This window comes from Trachemys scripta, chromosome 6 (genome assembly GCF_013100865.1).
Source record: "Trachemys scripta elegans isolate TJP31775 chromosome 6, CAS_Tse_1.0, whole genome shotgun sequence".
Classification (NCBI taxonomy): domain Eukaryota; kingdom Metazoa; phylum Chordata; order Testudines; family Emydidae; genus Trachemys; species Trachemys scripta.
The window spans coordinates 41,863,509-41,889,416 of NC_048303.1; the positions used below are offsets into that span (position 1 = coordinate 41,863,509).

The 25,908-nt window shown below is 41.9% G+C and overlaps 1 protein-coding gene across 1 annotated transcript in view; it reads right to left on the bottom strand.

The window, feature by feature from the left end:
- Positions 1 to 25,908, bottom strand: part of SCAMP1 (secretory carrier membrane protein 1) — an 81,567-nt gene that overhangs the window by 50,568 nt on the left and 5,091 nt on the right. The window contains exons 2-4 of the mRNA XM_034773627.1: positions 14,520 to 14,597; positions 6,141 to 6,245; positions 5,729 to 5,840 (exon numbers count right to left, since the gene is read on the bottom strand). Of these exons, the coding sequence (XP_034629518.1) occupies positions 5,729 to 5,840; positions 6,141 to 6,245; positions 14,520 to 14,597 (295 nt within the window). The remainder of the gene's footprint in view (positions 1 to 5,728; positions 5,841 to 6,140; positions 6,246 to 14,519; positions 14,598 to 25,908) is intronic.

The following is a 25,908-nucleotide window of genomic DNA, read 5'->3' on the forward strand; positions in this document are numbered from 1 at the left end:
CCAAGTCAAAGATGACGCAGAGATTGCAAGCCAGAGTAACAGGTAGAATGGTAGCATCGTCCACAGTGATCAAAAATTGAGATAGTAGTGAGGGCTTGGTGTATGGGAGAAGATTAGGAGCTCTGTTTTAGCCAAGTTTAGCTTGAGCTGTCAACTAGACATCCCCAAGGAGACGTCAGAGAGACAGACCGAGACTTTAATTTGGATAAAAAGAGAGCTAGACCTGAGAGTAGTTAGCACAGAGATCATAGTTAAATTTGTGTTTGTGCACTTTCTGAGGCTGCCCAGAGATCAGGCACAGAGGAAAAAGAGAAGGTGACCAAGGACAGAGTTCTGTGGAAGGAACCCTCACAGAAATTTGGTAGGCAGATGAGAAGAATTCTCCGAAGGACAATTATAGAGGTAAGGAAAAGAACCAAGAAAGGAAAGAATCACAGAAACCAAGGGACGACAAGATTTCAAGAAGAAGAGCATGATTGACTGTATTGAAGGCAACTGACAGGTCAAAGAGGATGGAGATGAGTACTAGTTCTGAACGTTAGCTAAGAGGAGGTCATTCGAGACTTTGGTGAGAGTGGTTTCAGTTCAATGCAAGGGGCAGAGGCTGGATTGGAAAGGGTCTAGAATAGAATTGGAGAAGGCAGTGATTGTAGAGAGTGCATTCAACATGCTTAGGGACGAAAGCAAGCAGGGAGATGGGGTGTTAGTTGGAAGTGCAAATGGGGTTAAGGAGTTAAATGGCTCCTCCTCCTTTTTAACTGCAAGGCTTTACCTGGGATTTCTATCCTTAAATTCTGTCTTTACTAGCAGTATATTTAGTGCAGGGGCGGGCAAACTTTGGCCCGCAGGCTGGATCCAGCCCCTCAGGGCTTTGGATCCGGCCCGCGGCGCCGCTAACACCACGTCCCTGCGGCCCCCGGGCAGGGGGGCAGAGGGCTCCATGCGTTGCTCCTGCGTGCAGGCACTGCCCCCCACAGCTCCCATTGTCTGGGAACGGGGAACCGTGGCCAATGGGAGCTTTGGGAGAGACACCTGGAGGCGCAGCACACACAAAGTCCTCCCCCCGCCCCAGGGCTGCAGTGCTTCCTGGAGCGGCGCAGCACGGGGCCGGGGCCGGGGCAGGTGTGCTGGGAGCCCGGCCTGGCCCCAGTACGTGCCGCTGCCACCCCGGAGCCGCTTGAGGTAAGCGGTGCCAGGCTGGAGCCCGAACCCCACCTGCACCCTGCCCCCCAACTCCCTGCCTGCACCTCACACTCCTCCTGCACCCCAACTCCCTGCCATGAGCCCCCTCGTACACCCTGCACCCCAACCCCGTCCCGAGTCCCCTCCCGCAGTCTGCACCCTTCCTGCATTCCTGCCCTGAGCCCCCTCCTGCACTCCCCACCCCTCCTGCACCCCAACTCCCTGCCCTGAGCCCCCGCGTACACCTCACACCCCTCCTGCACCCCAACCTAGTCCTGAGCTCCCTGCTGCACCTTGCACCCCTATGCATCCCCAACCCCCTGCCCTGAGCCCCCTCCTGCACCCCACACCCCTCCTGCACCACAACCCCCTGCCCTGAGCCCCCTCCCACAGTCTGCACCCCTCCCCCACCCAAACCCCCGCCCTAGCCCTGCATACAATTTCCCCACCCAGACGTGGCCCTTGGCCCAAAAGGTTTGCCCAACCCTGATTTATGAGAAGAGGAGAGTTGCAAAGTTTTCCTGGAAGCTCACTACTGTATAATTTTTCACTATTATAAGATCACACTGTAGGCTTGGGCTCTGCCAGAATACTGGCCCGAAACACCGACTGCATTTCACCTGAACCTAGAAATCATCCTACCCACATTTGGCCCCAACTCCAAGACTCTGACAAAGAAGGCTACATTATCTAGAAGTACACAGAGCCCTACAGAATTGCAGAAGGAAAGCATAGTTTGGGTAGTCTCAGAGACTTCAATCCTGCACCAGAATTTAAAGGTCAAGTTGTCTCTTAATTCACCATCTCTAGATGGGTTAGAGAACGGATTAATTTCCTGTTGCAACATAAATCTCTAATCAACAGAATCTTTTAAATCTCACCTTTCCTGTTTTGAACACAGATTTACAAGACTAGCTAATAGGCTTCTGCCAACACTTTTGTCAAGCATTACAGCATAGGATTGCTATTGTGATCTTTTGCAGAAGGTGATGCAAATTATAATCCACCCATAGTAAAAAAATAAACTGCTTTGGAAAGTGCCAAGTATCAAAACAAAAGACCCAAGAATGGGGGAAATAATATTTTCTAATTAATTTTCTTACTTTGAAATAATCTATACTAGGGGTCTCAAACACGCGGACCGCATGTGGCCCGTGGGGTGATTTTCTGCGGCCCACGAGCCCCTCGCAGCCCCCCTGCCCTCCCCCAGTGTTTACCAGAGCGGCTCCGGCTGGACGTGCACCGGGAGCAGGGCAGGCTGACTGCCTGGCGCAGCTCTGGGAAGAGGCTGGAACGTGGGGAAAGGGGGGACGGAGGGGCTGTGTGTGGCTGTTTCTTTAGGCAGCGCCCCCAGCAGCTCCAATTGGCTGGGAACAGGGAACCGCGGCCAAAGGGAGCTGCTGGAGGCAGTGCTTCAAGCAACAGAAACACACAGCCCCTCCGCCCCCCTTTCCCCATGTCCCAGCCTCTTGCGGGGGCAGGGCAGGGCACGGCACGGCAGGCAGACAGCCTGCCCTGCCCCCGGTACGCACCGGGCCAGATCCTGCCCCCCGAACCTCTCCTGCAGCCGAACCCCCTGCCCTGAGCCCCCTGCCGCACCCTGCACCCCGACCCCCTGCCTCAACCCACACCCCTCCTGCATCCCAACCCATTGCCCTGAGCCCCATGCCACACTCCTCCTGCGCCCCAACCCCCTGCTGTACCCTGCATCCCTCCTGCACCTGACCCCTGCCCTGAGCCCCCTGCACTCCTCTTGCACCCCAATCCACTGCCCTGATCCCCCTGCTGCACCCCACACTCCTCTTGCATCCCACCCCCCTGCCCTGAGCCCCTGCCGCACCCTGCACCCTGACCCCTTGCTGTACCCCTCACCCCTCCTGCACCCCCTGGGGGCAGCGAGGGGGCAGAGTTGGGGTGACGATTTTGGGGAAGGGGTTGGAATGAGGGCAGGGAATGGGTGGGAAGAGGCGGGGCAGGGGCGGGGCCTCATGGAAGGGGTGGGGTGGGGGCAGGGCCGAGGGGGGAGAGGTGTCAGTAATGCGGCCCTCGGGCCAATGTACTAGTCCTCATGTGGCCCTCATGGTCATTTGAGTTTGAGACCTTGATCTATACCGATTTAGACCCTTATTCTGTAAAATTTAGATGCCTACCTCTCTTATTACTAAGAGTTTTAATGCAGAGTCACTGACATGTTCAGATTTTTCATAATTACTCAAATTGTTAATGACTATTAAATAATAATGTCTGAATTTTGTTTTATTTGGTACAGCTTTCAAAATATTCAGCTGAGGACTGCGAGATGACTAGAGGGCATACAACAGGGTCTGACATCCCACAAGAGGTTTCTGTCTCTAACTACTGGTTGGAAAAACCTACAATCCAAGATCCAGTCTTGACGGAAAGGTTGTATTTTTCAATTAAGTTCTCTTAACTAATACATGTTAGCTTCCCCAAAGCTAAAACAAGGCCAGCTAACAAAGCTTCAAATGTGTTCACCTGCATCTTAATTGCGTTTTTCAATATCGTTAAGCTAAATCCAGTGAGCTTTACACACTGACAAACACACATCCAATATACTCATCAAAATATACTCCAAGCATCTGGACTAGTACAGAAGAGATTAGTAAAGAAAATTAACAAGTAAGGAAATTTTCGCCTTCACTTGTGTCACATAATTCCCAATCTGCCATGCCTCTCATACCCAAATGATAAAACCTAACCTTTCCCCTTTTGATCCTTAGGGACTAATCTTTTCTCTTTCCAGTGATCCAAAAGAAGCCTTCAGATTCCTCAAATTTCTCAGAACCCTTGGTGCTCACTGCTGCAACATAAGAGAGGCATAATAAGAAACAGATTCCTTGCATCCTGAAGCATGTCTGGGATCTCAAAATTCCCTGTTCCTTAAGATGCAGTAGAAAGGAATAAGACTGTTCCTAAGGACTAGAAAAGACAAGCTGAGGGAATAAGGCATAGCAGACCATCAGTAAAATTTATCTGTGAAGAGGATGAAGGGCAATAGGTGGAGGGGAAATTTTGAAAAGACTGCATACAAACTAATGAATAAAGAAAACAATCGGGGGGGGGGGAGGGAGATAGACGACAACTAGCTGGAGAAAAAAAATCTAGATTTTCAAAAAAGTAAAGGTGATTATAGAAGGAAAATGTATTTGCAATTATTTTTCTTTATTAAAAAAATAGATCCCCAACTCCTGGGTCCTTGATTCCAACAAGTGACTGACAGGAAATTCCCCAAACATTTGAATTCTCAAGTCATTAAGCCGGCTGAGCCAACTGAGTTTTTACAGTGGCCTGTTGTGCTTCCAAATGACAGCTTATTTTCTGAGCACTTGAAAAATCCTGCCAGCCAAACGCTAAGGGCCCAGACCAGGTGCAAGAATCCTACCTTATGCAAAAAAAAATAAAGTCACACAAATTCAACATTGTGTATTTGTTGTTTTTTTCTTGTTTCAGTCTGAACTTTTTCTTTTAAAGCAGACCATTCCCACATCCAAACTTTCCAGCACAATGTCCAGGTTACAACTTGCCATTTTTATACCATGCTCCTCAGTAGCAGGTTTCTGCAATTAAAAATTTGCACTAGAAACACACATTTTGCTGCGCATCACACTTACTAGAAAGCAAAAACTAAAGACAAGTGTATGGATAGTGAAATTTAGCAATGAGGTATATAGCAGGACATTGTCACCTTGCCAAAAAAAAAAAAAAAAAAAATCAAGCTTTTGTCTGAACTTTTTTTAATCCATTATTTTTACAATTAACACTCAAGATAATTATAAATAAATAAATAAAATATCAGAGAAAAAAAAGTTATTTTCACTTTTTTTTTTTCCGGTTTGCATACTCTTCACATTGATAACATATCATCAGTTTTACTGTGTCAGCTCTTCAATGAAGGAAACACAACTACCTCCATGTTTGTATAGTGACTAGCATAATGAGATCCTCATCAGGGACTCTGGGCACTACCAGTAATGGATAATTATCAGAACATTTCAATTATTTGTGGGGATCTCCCACCCAGCAAAATAGGACAGGAAAAATATCAAAGATAGGAAAATTATTGTACAATGACAAATACTGGCAGAAAAGGAATCAGGCAGGTGTAGTATATAAAAGACTACTTTTAATTAATTTTTTAAAAATTTGAATGGTTTCAAGTAGTTAATGTTACTTTAATTTAAACCAAGAATAAAAACCAATAGTTAAAACAGTTCCTCAGTTGGTTTCATTATAGCTGGTTGTGTACTAGGTGCAGGTGCATTAGGCATATATAACTGATTCAACAAAAGATTATGTTACACATTTGCACTACCGAAGTTCACCTCAAAAACTAAGTGTGTGATTTTTTTATGCAGTCTTCTGAAAGGCAGACTTCTTTCCTGAATGAGATCCTAAAAATAAATACTTCAGACCTTTGTTTTAAACAGGCAAGCAGAAAACAGAACTAGTTTCTCAGAGAAACTCAGAATTTCAGAGTTTTAAAACTTAAATCTCTAATAAAAAGAACTAAGATTGTGATGCATACCACCCTGTCGATTGAGATTCTGCATTTCCCTTTCTCTGCGATCTAGTTCTGCTGCTTTTCTTTCTAATTCTTCTTGGCGCTTAAGCAGCTCAGCCTGGGCCAATGCATGCTCCTGAGGAAAAACAAGCACCGTTAGATATCAACAAATGCACAAACTTGGAATTTTTGTTCTTTCGTATATGTTCTTCAATTATGTTGCATTCTCAGTCATGAATCAAGATAGACTTGCTATTTTAATTAATAAATGCAACAACTTGTACCTAATTACAGCACGTGTTTCTGTAAAGCATAGCACTGATTATTGAAAGTAATGCTGCTTTATAAAATTAACATTGGCCTAGAAGAGTACTGTTATATATGCAATTAGAATTTCTTTTGCAATTAGCTCATTCCCAAAATGTTATACACAAACCTTTGCTATTTGTGTGTAAGCAGGAGGTTCCTCTGTTGGTTTCATTATAGCGGGTTGTGTACTCGGTGCAGGTGCATTAGGTATTTTCACATTTCCTGGTGGAGGCTAAGAAAAGAAAGTGAAAATTATAAGGACACACTTTCACAAACAGATACTTTATACTATGGAAGACTGAGATTATCTACTGTATTTTTTTTTTTAAAGGGATAACCAAAAATTCTGTGGTAAGCTGCCTGCAGTAACGCTGATCTTTAGGAAAAAATAATTCCTTCTTCTATGATAAAATATTATTTATACAGTACATTACTTGCCAGAGATGCAACACAGCATTTTATAAATAATTGTACACACAACATAGGAGTTTAAATTAATTCAGCTATGAACTGGGATAAGTGTAATTATCAGTTATGGGAAGCCCAGGAATTAGAAGTGACCTATTTATATAATAAATAAATAGGACAAGGACTATTTAACAATGATCTCTAGGACATTTCCTAGCACAGACTTATGTCACCTATTGAATAATTAGTTAGGTAATATACCCTCCTATTCAATTTTTCAAATCTGAAGATAATTGTTCAGTGTTCATAGTCTATTGATTAATATCTCCATTAATATTTGCTTTTACAACTTATGAATTTCAGACATTATAAGCACTTTTCAATTATTTGCATGAAGGACTGGTTACAGTTTGCTTCTAATGGTTACAAAATAAGCTTTTTTGGTTGTGCTATTCCTAACTCACTAATTTCAATATCCCTCCCTCTTTCTCTTTATCCTCTATGCACCACAGAAAGAATGCCTTCATAGTCTCCCAGATTTCTGACAAAGATGGGACTTGAACTGACACTAGCCGGATAGGTTAAGGTCAAAGGACTACAGTTTATCCTCTGGAGCTATCCAACTGCAGTGAAAATTTTAATGCTGGAAACCTTTTGGCTCCTCTTTCTGCATATGTGCAGTGTAATCCTTTTACAACAGAACCTCTGAGTTGAACACCAGAATTACAAATTGACCAGTCAACCACACACATTATTTGGAACTGGAAGTACATAATCAGGCAGTAGCAGAGACAAAAAGAAAAAGCAAATACAGTACAGTACTGTTTAAACGTAAACTACTAAAAAAAATTAAGGGAAGACAGTATTTTTCTTCTACATAATGCTTTGTTCAGAGTTACAAACAACCTCCTTTCCCGAGGTGTTCGTAACTCTGAGGTTCTACTGTAGTTCATGAGCCTTAGGAACATTAGGCTTGAGCCTACCTAGAGATACAAATTATCTTGAATACCATTTTCATTTTTGCTCCCCCAAAGAGCTAGTGGGTGCCTTGTATTCTCCGGGGGTATCCCTCAAGCAAGTGAGCCTCCTGTCCCAAGATTGGGGATCAAACCATGACTCTGATCTGAGAAAAACAGCGTTAAGAAATATAAGAACAGCCATACTGGGTCAGACCAATGGTTCATCCAGTCCAGTATCCTGTCCGACAGTGGCCAACTCCAGATTATTCAGAGGGAATGAATAAAACAGGGCAATTATCAAGTGTTCCATCCCCTGTCCTCCAGTCCCAGCATCTGGCAGTCAAAGGCTTAGGGACACTGAAAACATGGGGTTGCATCCCTGACCACCCTGGATAACAGCTATTGATTAACCTAGCCTCCATTAATTTATTTAATCCTTTTTTGAACACAGTTTATACTTTTGGCCTTCACAACATCCCCTGGCAATGAGTTTCACAAGTTGACTGACTGTTGTGTGAAGAAGTCCTACTTCTTTATGTTTGTTTTATACCTTCTGCGTATTAATTTCATTGGGTTATCTGTTTTTTGTGTTATCTGAAGGGGTGAATATGGAAGTGTTATTTACTTTCTCCACACCATTCGTGATCTTATAGACCTCTAACATAGCCTCCTCCCCACTTAAGCACCTTTTTCCCAAGCTGAACAGTCCCAGTCTTGTTAATCTATTCTCATATGGAAGCTGTTCCATACCCCTAATCATTTTTGCTGACCTTCTCTCTACCTTTTTCAATTTTAATATCTCTTTTTTGAGATGAGGCAACCAGAACTGCATGCAGTATTCAAGATATGGGCATATCATGGTTTTATATAGTGGCATTAGGATAGTTTCTGTTTAATCTATCCCTTTCTTAGTGGTTCCTCATATTGTTAGCTTTTTTTGACTGCTGCCACACATTGAGCATATGTTTTCAAAGAACTAGCCACAATGACCCCAACATCTGTTTCTTGAGCGCTAACAGCTAATTTAGACCTCATCATTTGTAGGTATTGTTGGGATTATGGTTTCCAATGTACATTACTTTGCATTTATCAACACTACTAAACTGTCAACCTTCAGAAAAAGCTAATACCCAACTCTTTTCATCAGTATCTCAAAGAACTATAGAAAGGGAGGTCAGGATTATTATCCCCATTTTACACATGGGGAAGCTGAGGCACAAAAAAGTTAAATGACTTGCCCAAGATCACCCAGCGGGCTAATAGAAGAGATGGGATTAGAACCCAGGTCTCCCACATCTCAGTCCATGCTCTATGCACTAGACCAAACTGCCTTTCCTCAGACTCCACAATAGTGCCCTTTTGAGTCCCAACCATAATTCTGATTCCTAACTCATATCCGTTCTGGTGCCCAAAATTCAAGAAGGTTGTTAATAAATTGGAGAGGGTTCAGAGAAGAACCATGAAAATGATTAAAAGATTAGAAAACATGTCTTCTAGTGATAGACAGAGAGCTCAATCCTTTTAGTTTAACATAGAGAAGGCTACGGGTGACTTGATTACAGTCTGTAAGAATCTACATGGGGAACAAATATTTAATAATGGGCTATTCAATATAGCAGAGAAAGGTATAATGTAATCCAATGCTGGACGTTGAAGCTAGACAAATTCAGAGAGGAAATAAAGTGTACATTTTTGTCAGGGAGCATACTTAACCAGTGGAACAATTTACCAAGGGTCGTGGGGAATTCTTCATCCATGACAATTCCTAAATCAAGATTGACTGTTTTTCTGAAAGATATAGTCTAGGAATTATTTTGGGGAAGTTCTATGGCCTGTGCTATACCAGAGGTCAGACTAGATTAGGGGTAGGCAAGCTATGGCACGTGTGCCAAAGGTGGCACGCGAGCTGATTTTCAGTGGCACTCACGCTGCCCAGGTATTGGCCACCGGTCCGAGGGGCTCTGCATTTTAATTTAATTTTAAATGAAGCTTCTTAAACATTTTAAAAACCTTATTTACTTTACATACAACAATAGTTTAGTTCTATGTATAGACTTATAGAAAGAGACCTTCTAAAAACGTTAAAATGTATTACTGGCACACGAAACCTTAAATTAGAGTGAATAAATGAAGACTCGGCACACCACTTCTGAAAGGTTGCCGACCCCTGGACTAGATGATCACAATGGCCTTGGTATCTATGAACCTTCTATGGATCATATCTGAGTATAGTAGCCAAGAGAACTAGAAAAAAACCTCAGATATTTCTCTGATCTCTCCCACTGGTGCAAGCCTCACTGAGTTCACTCTTTTACTATATAAAGTTTGAGATTATGTGTAGTAAAATATTACAAATAATAAACTAAACAACAGTCAAATAATGACTTGCCCAATCTGATAACTGAACATTACAAGGAACTCACCTCATGGGATCCATGAGGTATATTAAGTATCAAAGCTTGTTTTCAAGCATTGATTAAAAATAACCTTGTGTAAAGACTCCAAGAATAATTGACATTTTTTGCCATTTCCTGTATAAATTAGCATATAAGAAATCAATTCTCCCTCTAGTTTACCAGAACTCCTGCACATGTCTCTAAATAGACTTTACATTTACATTCAAATTTAACTATTCTGAACACATTCCTATTCTTTAACTGAAGCAGGTCACTAGTCTAAGAAAGTGGTAAGGGTGTCTATTTTAATTCAGTAATACTCTGTTGATATGACAAGTTATATAAATGTTATCAAAATATAAAGAGAAACCTCAAGAATATGTGATTGGAAGGTACAATCTGACCAAGATTGTTATTATTTATATTACACTAACACCTAAAAGCCAAACGAAGATCAAAACATCATTGTGTGCACAATACCCATTCATAAAACAGCTCCTACCACAACGAGTCTATAATTGAAATATTGTCGTCTAGACGTGGCTTCTGTTTGCATGGTACTTTATGTACCCTAGTCTACAGCTCTAGTTTAAGGTCACTAATTCTAGTCTTGGCAAGGCTGCAATAACTGCACATTTTACTGTCATGAGGTAGTATGCTAGTACAATATGGCTGACCAGGTATCTTTAAGACTATAGCTTGTGGCTTTTAAATTTGTTCTTCTTATCTTGCATATTTGGTGTTCAAACATCTACTATCTTGATCATTGTTCAGTTTAGGAAGAGGACATCTGCTCTACTGGACATTATTGTCAACATGAGCTATTTAACATTATTTGCAGAAAAAACTGATAATCTTTACTTGTTAGGGAAGGGATGTTCAAGGGAAACAACTTAGAGGGAAAGGATAAGGAAGAGCTAGATTTGTTCCAGAGTCATTGTTGCTGAAGTATGTGTGCACGCCCAAAATATTTGTTTGCAGAACTAAAACAACAAGGAGTCTGGTGGCACCTTAAAGACTAACAGATTTATTTAGTCTTTAAGGTGCCACCAGACTCCTTGTTGTTTTTGTAGATACAGACTAACACGGCTACCCCCTGATACTTGACGTTTGCAGAACTGTGCAAATTTATTGTCTCTTGGGTTTTCATACCAATTAAGAGAAACAGTTCATAACTAAACAAAATCTAGAAAAATTGGCTTTTCCGCCCCCCCAAGACCATCTGCTCCAACAGCATTTGTCCAAAGACAGTAAGAGACACAACCACTCAATCAAAATATGAAAACCCACAGGAGCAACACACAGGCTCCAGATGGCAAACTCCGGCAACAGCAGAGGCATCAGTTTTGAAAACAAAAAGTGGGCATATGAACACAGAACCATTGAGGTTCACAGACATTGAGTAAGTGGCAGAGTATTCCTTATCTGTCAGGCTGTGTAACCGGACCTCCATCCAAGACATCTATTAGTTTTGTTAAATGAGTTTTCATTTATATTATATTTTCTTTGGATTGGAGTTTTTAAAAAAAGAAATTTACTAGCAGCTTCTAGATTCATTGACTACCATGTAACCTCTTATAACCTTGATTAACATCATATGACAGGGCCAAAAACAGGGCCAAGTGTCTTACCAAAACACCCATATATCACATTTTTATCACAGGCATCTATTAAGCATTTTATTTTACAGGTGTTTAGTGGAAGTCCTGAAGCTGGGAAAGATTTAACCTTGCTTGCTAGGCATCACATAGACTGAAAAGAGTGGGGCTGAAAAAATGCCTGCTTTATTCTTTTATGCCAAGTATATCAAAGTAATTTAATAGAGCTAATTGAACTTTTAATTAACAAAAAAGAAGTGGCCCTTTTTTCCTAAATGAAAATTTTCATGAGAAAGTTTTTTGGTTAAGAACTCCCAGCTTATTTTTGTTTGTTTAAAAAAATGCTGAAACTAGTAAGTTTCTGCCAAATATGTACAATTTATTTTTCCAAAAATCTCTACAATCTAAACTGGTTTAATTGACGTAGGGCTTGAGGGAGAACCAGAGCCCAGGACATAGCAAAGAGGCTTCCTGGAAAAGTAGTGGTAGTCTGAGGGACAGAGGAAGAGAAGACTCCCCCTGAATGTAAACTGGCTCTTTTAATCCACCTCTTTTCTTAAATCTAAAGTGAAATCCTGATCTTAATTAAGTCAATCAGCATACCCCAACTGAGAGTGCCACTGTGGCATCTTTCACCACTAACCAGAATTAAGAAATCTTTCTAAATAGAAAAACAGATTTCTAACTGAAATTTCCTGGGACTTGATTTAGTAAGGACATCTGTGGTTATACACTGTCATGATAGCTATTGTAGAAGCAGAGAAAGAACTGACAGGAAGGGGATTGCAATGCATGACAGTTTGTTAGCAAAAGTCAGGCTAACTGTAACCCTAATAATGCGAGATTTATAGAACTGAGGATTGTGAGGCAAGTGGGAAACAACTGTGTGAGAAGTTGTTGCGACTTTGTGTAGATAATGTGTAGATAATATGGAATGTAGACTAGAGTCTAAATAAGTGAGAAAAATAAGATATCAGGATGACCTATGTATAAACAAATGCAACTGTTGCTTATTATTGTCTGTAACAAACAATTACAGCAAGCATTTATACCTTTTATCTGTAGAGAGACCTGCCAAGGAGGGGGAGACCCTGTGTCCTAGTGCACTCTCTCCCTCTACGCAATTGCAAGAGAAAATAAAGTATCTGACTTTGCTGTACCTAATCAAAAGAGTGAGAACTGTGTTTTTCTCCGACACTATACAAGATACATTTCTTCATAGCTTCCTACTATAATGAAGCTGAGCATGTTTGTTACTTGCCTTTAGCAAGAAAGCCTGTCAAGGAAAAAGTCCCTCCAAATAAATGCTGCTGCTGTTGCACTTCAGGTATAACATCTGTATAAGAATTAGTTTTAAATAAAGTATTCATAAACATCAACATCTCACAGATCCTAAAATGAACAACTGGGCTAATATCTGTCACTAAACTCAAACTTTCTCTCTCCCTTAGCACCCTCCCTACCACAAAAAAAGGACATTACTCTAATTTTGTTATATGACTGGCATCTAGGATGAGGCCCATCTGGATTCTTTGGATATAAGCTCTCATATGCCCAATTAAGGGCTATTTTAGCTCATCCCTTCAATAGAACAGATTCAGAAATTAAAGTGCATTTTATAATCATACAAGTTTACAACAACTGCATAGCTATAGCTCTGGAATTCTCAAAGAGGAAGAATATGAGAAAACTACAGATAGCTAGATTAATTTTGCATATTTTCCTGTACAGTAACTCCTCAAAGTCGTCCCGCTTAACGTTGTTTTGTTGTTACGTTGCTGATCAATTAGGGAACATACTCATTTAAAGTTGTGCAATGCTCCACTCTTACGTTGTTTGGCTGCCTGCTTTCTCCACAGCTGGCAGCCTCCCTCCACCCCGCCCTCCACCCCCCAGCACCTCCCGCCCGCCGGCAGACCCCACAGATCAGCGCCTTCCCTCTCCTCCCCCTGCCTCCTACCTGCGGCAATCAGCTGGCTTGCGGCGTTTTGGAGGCAGGAGGGAAGGGGGAGGAGCGAGGACTTGGCACGCGGGCTCCCCCTCCCTCCTGAATGCCGCAAGCCAGCTGATTACCCAGGGAGGAGGCGGGGGGGAGTGAGGGGGAGCCTGCGCCAAGTCCTCGCTCCTCCCCCTTCCCTCCTACCTCCTAAATACCGCAAGCCAGCTGATTGCCCCGGGCAGGAGGGAGGAGCAAGGACTTGGCGCGCCTCCCCCCGCCTCCCGATGCAGCAATTAGCTGGCTTGTGGTGTTTAGAAGGGAGGGGAGGGAGGGGTGAGGAGCCAGGACACAGCATGCGACGTAAAGGGGGGAGGAGGGGAAGAAGAGGCGGGTCAAGGGTGGGGGCTTGGGGGAAGGGGGTGGAGTGGGCGGGCTGAGGGTTGAGCCCCCCGCCCTTGGTGCTTGCAGAGTAGGGGAAGCTGCCCTGGAACCTAACACCCCCCCCCTTCCCCCATTTACATTAATTCTTATGGGGAAATTGGATTCGCTTAACATAGTTTCACTTAAAGTTGCATTTTTCAGGAACATAACTACAATGTTAAGTGAGGAGTTACTGTACTAATCTATGTGGACCTGCAGCAAGACTGCTATTCCAATTCTTGGCTTCTCAAAAACAGACCACCAAAACTGTCTGACAGTAATACAAGATAGATGAATATCAACCAGAGAATAAGATGTTAAATTAAATTGTAAATAAAATAAAGTCAGATTTTAACCTAGGACTGAAAGATTAGTGCATAAAGTCATTATACCACAGAATTTCCTTTAAATAGTATTTTAAACTTGCCATTTTTTGTTATGACAAGTTGTATAATATTGCTTTTACATGTCAGCAATATCGAGCACTTTTGTGCAGCCACACCAACATAGGTGCACACATACTGATTCTTTCCAGGTAATTTTTGAATAGCCACGATAAGACAAACTAGCAACAACTCACGTGCTTAAGTCCCACTGAAGTCCACCCACCTGACAAATCCACCACATGTTATTAAGGGCCTACTTTATTTATATATCTTCTGTTTTCCCTCATTAGTCCTTCACATTCCTAAGAGTGCAACTTCCAAACTTTCTGTAAAATAGTTTTCCAAAGAACGCTCAAAAAAATAATAAGAGCATATTAAAGAAATAAACTAATGTACTTACTGTTCTGGAATCTGAGAAAGGATTGTACTCATCTAATCCCGGTGGAACATTTCTTGTCACTTGTGTAACCGAAGGATCCTAGAAAAGAAAAGTTATGTAAAAGGTGTGCATACATACTAAAACTAGTGACAATGCCTATACAAAGAGTCGAGACATTCATCATGTTAAATTTTGTTAGCGGTATACAACTGCTTTCCCAATCATATACATTTTGAGCCACAACCATGCTCTCACATCAGCTTTCATATAAACTGCTCTGTTATACATTTCATGAGCTGACAATATTAAAGAAATTACTTAGGAAAAAAAGATAAGGAGAGCCTGATTGTGAGTCCAGTTTTACTTAGGATCTTTCCCCAACATATATCTTACAGTCCAAGTGTTCCATTCATTTCAGTAGAAAGTTAATTAGACTTACAGAATACCACAAAAAGATACTGATGTATTTCTTCTCTAGATAAATATCCATTTGTATATAGGTAATAAAACCTACACATACCATATCCAGGATAAGACAACAGCATTGGTGCATTATGTAAGGGCTAACGGAATGGACACACACAGTGTAAATTTAGCCTGAAATTTACAATTTTGAAACTATATACTTTATAAATTTTAACTAACAGAGGTGTTTCTACACTTTTTTTAGTTCATTGCTCAATCTGAGAGAAATGAATAAAGTAAACATGAAAAGTGAATTTGTATTTCTAACATGTTCATGTATTAGTAACAGGTAAAAAAATTCTTTACTGATATGATTTAAGTCAATGTCTCTAAAAAAAGACTCAGGACAGGACAATGATCACTAGTGCACAGAAAGTACCTGAAGCTTCCTTTGCAAAAATATAGTCTCTGATAGTTCCACAGTAAAGCTGGTTTTCATTTTTGTAAAAACCAAGAAAATCCCTAAATATATCTGCTATTCCTACATCTAAACCACATCATTCCATCCTGATCTTCTTATAACACTCGATTGACGTGAGCTAAAAGCTGCTCTATCAGGTAGCTGATTTATAATAGGAAAGCCCTTTAGAGGAAAAGCTGTCGAAAACCTGTGGTGAGAGGGAAAACTGCATCCTATCCACAGAGCCATCTGAACTCCTCAACAAGACATTCAAAAGGAGGTCAGATGGGGGAGGAAGGAGAAGAGACCTTTCATTTTGCCTCTAGGCTTTTCTCAGCCTAGCTTTCTCCCTGAAGCCTGCTAAGAAAGGAAGCAGAGAGAAGGAGACCTTTTCCCCAAAAGGCAAATGCGGTCCTAGGACATGGCTGGGACTTACATGGATAAATTCTCAGCCTAACTACCCATCAGAAATTTGAAATAAAAAGGTTGAAGTTTTCCTCAGCAAAGCTCTGCAGCAGGAAGGTCTGGTTCCACCACTGGCTGTGGAGGCTGCTTCAGGGGCAGGGCATTCCCCTGCTGTCAGTGACCAACAGGTTCAGTTCTGCCCCCAAGCTGCAAGCAGGCTGAAGTAACCCTTGTAATGGATCTGTGGACCGCAGCATGATGAAAAATTGCTTATATTCCACCTGAGATCGCCTCTTTCTCAAATGCAGTTTTGTTTTGTTTTTGTTTTTTTTTTTTAAACAAAAGAGAAAAAATCTAGTTTTTACAAGAATCTAGTTTTTTTAATCTCTCTGTGAAGAGGGTCCTGTAAAGAGGAACCTCTACCATGTTATCGCCATAATATATTTTAATTATGGAACCAGACTTGAATGTAGTGTTCCAAGTGAAACTTCACCAGTCCCTAAATAAATGGCTAGAGTAACCTCTTACAGTCTCTCCACTTCTCAGGATTGCAGTGATTGCTGCTCAAGTTAAAACATTGTGCTTTAGCACAACAGCAGGAAAAAAAGTTACATTTCTCAAATTTCAACTGGAGATCATACAAAAACAGGCTTCATGCTAGCTCTCTGAATGCAGAGAAACACCACAATGAGGAATTAAAAATGCAGTAAATGAAGTAAATATTGATTTATGCACTAGACTTTGAAAAGAGGATACAAAATAATTTTTAACAACATATGAAACTTTTATAATTCAACAGCATTACAAAATATTGAATATTTCTTAGAAGCCTTTCAGATTGGGAAAATGGTTGTGTAATAGAACCTTATCTAAAATGGAGAAATGTACACCAATCAATTAAAAGAAACTTGCAATACATAGGTGCATGTACAGATTGCTGGGAAGAGTAGGAAGAGAAACAACTGATACAATTGATCCCTGAAGTTTCAGGGCAGTGGTTCTCAAACTTTTGTACTGGTGACCCCTTTCACATAGCAAGCCTCTGAGTACGATCCCCCCTCCCCTTATAAATTAACAACACTTTTTTATATATTTAACACTATTATAAATGCTGGAGGCAAAGCGGGGTTTGGGGTGGAGGCTGACAGCTCGCGAGCCCCCATGTAATAACCTCGTGACCCCCTCAGAAGTCCCAACCCCGTTTGAGAACCCCTGTTTTAGGAGTAAGCCCCAAATCTCAATTATGTGCTGGTGTAAGTGTCAATTTATGTGCAGTGTCCATTTTAGGTCACTAAAAGTTCCCGCTGTACCCTCCTCATGCACCCTATTATCCATCCCCCAGATGTCCACAGCTACATTTTCTCACACATATACATAGGCCATGCATGCACAACCTACATTATTCCTGAATCCCGCCTACTTGGGCAGTCCTCATCCAGTGACCCAATTTTGGATCACCAGCTAAAAAATGTCCTCCGTCACATACCCGCTCTGTCCAACAGTATTCACACACACTCTAGTAATTTTCTGATCACTGGTTCTGCAACTTCTCAATCTGCAAACCACTCATGTTTCAACAACTGCGAGTAGTTTGCCAGAGTAACATCACCATCAGCCGGGGCTGCAAGCAGAAGGAACAGAACTGACAGTAAGCACTCAGTCCCTTAGCTACCAACTTCTCCCCTTCCCTGGTCTCTCCCAATCTAATAGGGCCTAGAGAAAGCAGGAGGCAGCCGAGACCTGAAGGGCTATTCGGAGTTAAGTTACTAAGCTATTCATCTCCTGCTACAGGCTCAGAGAGCTTTCTGCGTCTTGCCAGCTGATGTAGTGAAGAGCAAAATTTCCAATAATAGTTTGCCAGCCAAAGAGCTGGAGGAATTACTGGAGTTACGTGAGGGGAAAGCGGGAATAAAGGAAACTTTTAAATACAGTAGACAGACGGCGAGAGTGTAATTTTCACTGTATTATCCACAGTGGGATTTCTGACAGCCTGTAGAGCCACGGGGCGGGGAAAAAAACAATAGAAGGTATGGCAAAAAGGGAACTTCCAACTAGTGAACTATCATGTTCACCAGCTGAGGGAGCTGTCAAACAAGAATCACCCTGCCTAAATAGGTGTAAGAAAGCACTAGTGTGGGCACAAGGGCAAGCCTGTGGCTCTCTCTACACTGTGGAACCTATGCTGGCATCGCCCTCTAGTGTAGACGCTGCCAACACCAACAGAAGAAGGAGTTTTTCTACTGGTGGAGGAACACCACTTCCCTGAACATTAGCTACATCGAAAGATGCACTCAGCATCTATAGTCAGGGTTTTGGCAACATAGCTAGGTCTGTCAAGGATGTGGTTTTTTGCCCATCCTTGATGGATGTAGATATACAGGTATAACTTTTAAGCGAAGATCAAGCCTTACACTGACTGAGGTTAGCCAGCTGTGGATGCATTCCATTGTTTGTATTTCAGTCAACGGTTTTGCACTATTTGAAGCACAAACAATTGAGTTCTTTAGTGTAGACATGACCAAAAAGTCTTCCAAGCAGGAAGATTAAGATATTGGAGTGTACTATTTTCTTCCCTGATGTTATAGTTCTATACTAAAGATTTTGATGTGTTGGACCATAGGCACCAACTCCGTGGGTGCTCCAGGGCTCGAGGACCCACAGGAAAAAATTAGGGGGTGCATCACACCCACGAGCAACCAAGCTTCCCTCCCTCCCAGCACCTCCTGTCCGCCAGCAGCCCCTCCCCCAATCAACTCTCCCCCTTCCTCCCAGTGCCTCCCTCCCACCACAGATCAGCTATTCTGTGGCATGCAGGAGGTGCTGGGAGGAGGAGGAGAGGGCACAGGGCATGCTTGGGGAGGGGGTGGAACTGGGTGGGAAAGAGGTGTGGAATAGGCGGGGTGGGGCAGATTAGAGGTGGGAAGAGGCGAGGTGGAGGTTTGGGGGAAGGGGTGGGGTCAGGGCAAAGCAAGGGTTCAGCACCCCCGGGGCAAGACAGAGCCTGTGTGTTGGACCTCAGACAGAGTTGTGAACAACACTTACATTTAGTGAATCCATTTCTGGGAAGAATTACATGCTTTCTGGTGTACTGTGAGAGACAAGAATAAAAGCCAGGTATCTTCAATCACTGCAGACATGTAATTATCTCAAGGAAGTAACAATTGTTTCACTGCCATTATAAAATGACATGTCTGACTTCCTACTCTTATCCATGTCTATACTGTAATAAATGATTAATGTATGGTGTAACAGAAAGAGACAGTGGTCATTTTACAGTTTGTAGAGATGTAGAATGCTAGATAAGTCCAGTGGATGACTTAGTAGTCAGCCACCTACTGAAGCATATAGTTCAGAGATAGTCAATAGGTGGATCACAGGCCAAATGCTTTTGAATGGACCCCAAATCTTTAACTTATGATCATCATTATTGGGAGTTTTTTTAATCATCATCTACTCCGGAGTCCGGACTTCGACTATACCTTGACCAAGAAATTTGGACCGTGACAAAAAAATTAATAACTATATCGGGATAGTAAGTTCACAATTATCCTAAGTCAGTAACTTATTTGCTTGAAGAGCACATATTAATCTTGGCTTTTTCCAAATGATCAATGCACTATTACAAAGATGAACTCAGTCTGGTTCCCACAGTTCAAGGATGGCAAGTGCAATGAGCATAATACATCCCAATCTAGCAATCCTGTCTGAATAAATGAAGCAATGACAGGCTATGGAGATAGCCACTCAGCTCAAATAGATTTGTGAAAAGTAGAAAAAAATTAAGGCTGTTCAAGCTCATTTTAGAAGAGTGGTTTGTATTTACATGTAGTACATGCACAACAGTAAATATTCAAAGGAAGAAACCGTGAGAATAAGTTATTTCCATCCCTCCCAACAGTTTATTTTAGCAGCAAATACAGAAAAGAAAATGCGCACACACAAAAAAAATCATGTTTCTAACTCAGGGTTTCATTAATGATCAAAGATTTGCACTAACATGAGTTAATCAAATTGCCAAAATTATGCTAGACATTTCCAAAAAGAAAGATTTTAAGACGCTTAACCATTCACACACATGCCCTTTGATGTACTACAGAATTTTATTAATTCCGAAGTACACCTTATGCTGATCTGCGGGTGTTCGATATGAAAACTTAAAAGCACAGATAGTGTTCTAATTGGCACAAAGATTGAATGGCAATGCAGCTCTCTTGGCACTGCCCGTATTGCTTGCGGTTCCCTTTCACTCCTGCACCAGATCTGGGGCAGCCATGCCTTTCTGGACAGGAGGATTCTGTCTTTTGGGGACACAACACAGGATAACATCCTCCAACATAAGGACAGTCTGCAGAACTACACATGCATTTACTAGGTCTCACTGATGCAGCCTCTTTAACTTGCACCCTATCACTCACAACCCATCTGAAATTTAGTTCCCCTATCTCACACTGGCAGAAAATCCCCCCTTCTCCTGCCACCCACCTCTCAGACGTGGGGGCTCCTACACAGAGGAAAAAGATTGTATAAACATCTTATCTCCAGTCTCACCCAAGACTGGGAAGAGCCTATGGAAAAGAAAATCTCAAAGTGAGGAGGGAAAAGCAACATCAGTGTTAGCATACAGGCTACAATTTCAACAGCTTGGGTTCCCCAACCCACATACACACTTTTTCCCTATAGCACCACCATCAAGAAAAGGAGAGAAAAAGGGCGAGAGAAATGACTAGCCCATCACAGAAAACAGCTAGGGATGGAGAGTCAAACAATCCTCTTGGATCATATGGACCTTGAAACTTTCTATCTTTGCACAGCTTTATGAATTCTGAAATGAATTTTTACTGTTCACAACATTCAAACTGGTATTCATTGGTACTGAAGTACTAGAAGTGTTTACAGTCACAGTTCTGAGTCCTGCACCATTAACTTAAGTGTGCAGCATAGTGTCACAACAGTGACACAGGCATAATATAAACACTATATTCACACTGAGTGCCTTAAAAACAATACACTTAACTATGATTAAATTCTTGTATCAAGACACCCACGGAAGAAAAAACATGCTAATAAATGGCTTACACAAAAACCACATACACACTTTACAATGGCACCTGGACTCAAAGTATGAGCTCCATGCACCCCTTCCTCAGTGCCCCTGAGTAGATGCATCATTTGGTAAATGTCTCCATTTGGCTTTTCAAAATCTTCACCCAGTGTGCCCAGCACTTGCTCCCATCCATTTGCAAAGCTCTCTCCCTTCTCACAAAAGTTGTGCAAAACACAGCAAACAGCTATCATAACAGAAAGATGTTTCTCATCAGCCTCAGGATCTTCCATCTATTTTCCATCTTCCAAATGAGCATTCTACAGTCATTTTTGCAACGATTCAGTGTATAAATACATAGTTCCTTTCTTCTAGCAAAGTGTTCAGTAAAAGGCGTCATCCAGAATGAGTGATGGAATGACAGAACCATTGATACAAAAGTTCCACTCGTCACTGCAGAAAGTCCAGACTTTCTGGTGGCATGGCCCTTCCTGAATACCCCACACATATACTGTGGAACTTTCCGTGGTTATCAGCCAGGCCTTGCACTACCATGGGGAAGTACCCTTTTCCATTTATGAACTTCAAGGCCAGGTGCAGGAGGCAAAGAATAACATGGGTCCCATCACTGACCCTAATACAAGTTGGGAAATCCAACTGTGAAAATTTCCTGCACATTTCCCAATCTTTTGACCCAGGGGGACAGAAGTCTCTCCAGTGGTTCTCAAACCCTTTTTTTTTTCCACAGACCATTTGAAAATTGCCGAAGGTCTCGGCGGACCACTTAACGATCTTTCCAAATGTTGTTTGTACCATTAGCTAACTATTGTAAAGAGCTCTGGATTAAAAAGCTATATATAAAGAAAACCCTTAACAAAACTTTTTTTGTTCTACAAATAAAAGCACACAACTCATTTTAATATCAGTAGTCTTTCCTTTCTAATGAGATGGATGTGTCTGGTTTTGTGAGCAAAGTTCAGGGAAGTCGGGTGTAATGTTTGTCAGCTTTAGCCTTAGGTCAGGTTCAGCATTTCTCCTGCTTCTGTATTTGGACTGGAGGGAAGTAAGTGATGAAAATCCTGTCTCACACAGGTACGTAGTAGCAAATGGCATCAGAAAACGCACTGCTTTGTCTGCAAGTTCTGGGTAGTCTTTTGGATTCAAAGAACTGAACTTAATTACGGAATGTCTTAAATTCTGACTGTAATGTTTCATTGCAAGAAAGCTCCAACAAGCACTCTTGTGCCTTTTCGGACAAACCAGAAGGCAGCTCACTGATTTCAATTCCAAAAAAGGATTACATATCCAGTTCTTTGGTTCAGCTTCTACTGAAAAATAATCTTCAAACTGTTGCTTCAAGGCAACAAGTTGTTCTTCAATTTCATTTTTTTTTTTTTTTGGTCAAGCACCAGTTCATTTTCAGACAGAAAACCTTCCAATGTTAGAAATGCGTTGAAATCATCCTTTTTTACGTGACTAGCAAATAAGTCAAGTATCTTGATCACTGCATTGATTTAGTCTCGCACATCCAATATAATCACTGAAACTCCCTGCAACCCAGCGTTCAACTCATTTAGGCATGTAAATACATCGGAGAGGTAAGCCAATCACGAGAGCCAGGATGAATCTTCAAAACAATCTGTGAATTGAAATGGACGATCTGATAGAAATAGCTGTACTTCTGAATGTAGCTCAAACAAACAAGTACTTTGCCTCTTGACAACCACCGTTCTTCTGTATGAAGAAGTTGTACATAAGCACTACCCATTTCATTGCACAGTACACTAAAAATTTGAAATTTATAGATCTAGCTTTTATTAAATTAAACAGTTTCCAAAACACCCTTCATTTCCCCTGGCATTTTCTTGGCAACTAGTGCCTCTCAATGAATGCTATAGTGTACCCATGCGGCATTAGGTGCCACTTCGCAGATATGAACCATTATCCCACTGTGTCTTCCCGTCATTGCTCGTGCACTGTCAGTACATACTCCAACCCAACGTTTCCAATCAATACTGCGTTCCTTCACAAACTCATCTAGTAACTGGAAAAGTTGTTCGGCGGTGGTTGTTCTTGGTATTGAATGACAAAACAAAACATCTTCCAGTACTTTCCATTCCCACTAATACCTGATGTATGCAAGATTTGCAATGTCAGTGATATCAGTCGTCTCATCCAATTGCAATGCAAAATACCTACTGTTGTTCACGCGTTTCACAAGAATGTCTTTAACATCAGTGGTTTGAGCATTGGCTTGCTAAATCCAGGGATGTAAGTTCAATTCTTGAGGGGGCCATTTAGGGAACTGGGGTAAAAATCTGTCTGGGGATTGGTCCTGCTTTGAGCAGGGGTTTGGACTAGATGACCTCCTTCGGTCCCATCCAACCCTGATATTCTGTGATGCTATGATCTTGAATTCTGCGTGACACAGTGTCATTTGAAAGAGGCACACAATCTAACTGCTTTGCCGTCTTCTCTCCACACAGCAAGTTCTTTAGCTGCGGGCAGAATAAGTTCTTCCCCAATAGTGTGAGGCTTCCACTCTTTGGGGATTCGAAGGCTTGCACGATATGAAACTTCCAGAGCCTTTACATTTACTGTTGCGTGAGCAAACATTGTTACTTTCCCTTGTTTCAACTCATTCAGTTAGCGCTGAAAAAATTCATCTTTGAAAGCATGATTTGTAGTCAAATAGCGCAGGAGGTCTGCAGGCTACAGGCTTTCATTAACCAGCGCTCCGTAGCATAACACACATTGTGGCCTTGGTTCATCTTGTTCACCGGTCCCTATAAAGTCTAAATTAATATAGCTTGAGTGGTATTGTCTTACCGTTTATTGGTGTTTCAGTGTATTTTCATTATTGGTACTCATACTGGTTCCTGGTAAACCCGGGTCTGCACTCAAAATTTCCTTTGCAGATGTATGTTCACTTGCTGTACTCTCATGTACGATTTTGAACTTTTCACTGATCTCACCATCACTGGTTTGATTATTTGTTGTTTTCTTTTGAAAATAACCCGTTTTCAACCACAAATCCATTTCTGGGGGTTGACTACTATCCTACTTACTGGGCTGACAACTGTTACATTTTTTGAAAAAGCACTAGGGTCTGGTACAGTCAGTATATCTTTCCACGGGACAATGATGACCAATAAATACACTATTGGTAGGTTAGCTGAATTGCATCCAATGAAAACCACGCATACACATCTGAAAAAGGTGACCAAAACTATGCATGTAGTGTAGTAGGGTACCAATTTAAAGAAACATGTTTCACTTCTGGATTAAATGTGAATAAAAATAAAACACCAAAGGCCCAATTAAATAACCTACTCTTACCATAGACCACTAAATCTTCAGGGAAAGCTGCTCTCAAAAAATGAAACATCTGCCAAAATACTAAGATGCTACAGACTTTTGCAGTTCACAAAACTATCCGTCTTGCATGCATATTATCTGCACACATAGCTCAGCTTTAAGATATTATACAAATCTCTGAGTCAACTAGAAATAGTCATGCTCTCATTGCAATATTAATACAATATTTTCTGATATTGGAAAGGAGAGTAAAAAGCATTCACTCAGGCTTATGCAACTTCACTGAGATGTCCACTCTAAATTTGATTAATATTTCACACACAACAGTAAAAATAAGTAATAAAACCACAAAACCACAAACAAACGACAACACTGAAAATACAAAGGGAAGTAAAACATCAAGTGGTTGGTTATGGGTATTTTAAATTAGTGTTTAGGATCCAGGCTGTGCAAATGCAACAGAGCCCGGCAGAAAGAGGCAAAGTTCTCCTGGTTTCACATTGTGTGGGTCACCAACTCAAAAACTCACAGTGGACTCACTGAGTTTTTATAAGCCTTGGAGCACATTAACACATGGCTTGGAGTTTGTAGACAGATCCCTGCTTCAAAGAGCTTGCAAATAAGGTCTTTATCCTACAAAACACCTAGCAGCACCCACACCAAACCCAGTGCTGCTTGCTACTTAAGAGTCAACGGGAGTACTCTGAAGAGCCAGAACTATAACAGATAAAGAACTGGCCTTAATGGTTTCTATGCCTCTCCCCAAACGTAATGGAAATCACTTGTCTGGACAAGTGATTTCCATTAAGTTTTAACAGTACAGTAACTCCTCACTTAAAGTCCTCCCAGTTAAGTTGTTTAGTTGCTGATCAATTAGGGAACATGCACATTTAAAGTTGTGCAATGCTCCCTTCTAATGTCGTTTGGCAGCCACCTGCTTTGTCCACTGCTTGCAGGAAGAGAAGCCGGGCCAGCTAGCTGGTAGGGGCTTGTAACCAGGGTGGACCGGCAGCCCCCGATTAGCTCCCCCTCCCCTAAGTTCCCTGTGCTGCAGCTGCACCGCAAGATATCAAGGCAGTTCAGCGGTCATCGTTCCCCCCCACAACCCCCACTGCCATGTGCTGCTCCTGCCCTCTGCCTTGGAGCTGCTCCCAGAGACTCCTGCTTGCTGTGCAGTGGGGGAAGGAGGTGGTTAATGTCAGGGTGTCCTCTTACCCCCACTCCTGCACCCCGCTTACCCCTTCTCCATATAGAGCAGGGAGGGGACACTGATGGAGAGAGACAGAGAACTTGGGGCAGCAGCTGCTGTCTCAAATTCTTGATCCACTTAAAAAGACAATGCACTTAAGAGGCAGTGTGCATCTCTCTCTCCCACACACAAGGTGTCTGTCTCTGTCTGCTATGCTGTCTCCCCTCCCTCCTGTTCCTGCTGCCTTGTGTGAGAGGCTACATTAACAACAATGTGTTAACCCTTGAGGGCTCAGCTGAGTTCCTCATTTAGCAGTAAGGCATTCCCTGGGAAATATCCCTCCCTCTTCCACCCTCTAACTTCACCACCTCAACCAAGCTTCACAATTATCATAGCTGTGAACTGTATTAAACTGTTTGTTTAAAACGTATACTGTGTATGTGGGTCTATATAATATATAGTTTTTTGTCTGGTGAAAAAAATTTCCCTGGAACCTAACCCTCCCATTTACATTAATTCTTATGGGGAAATTGGATTCACTTAACATTGTTTCGCTTAAAGTTGCATTTTTCGGGAACATAACTACAATGTT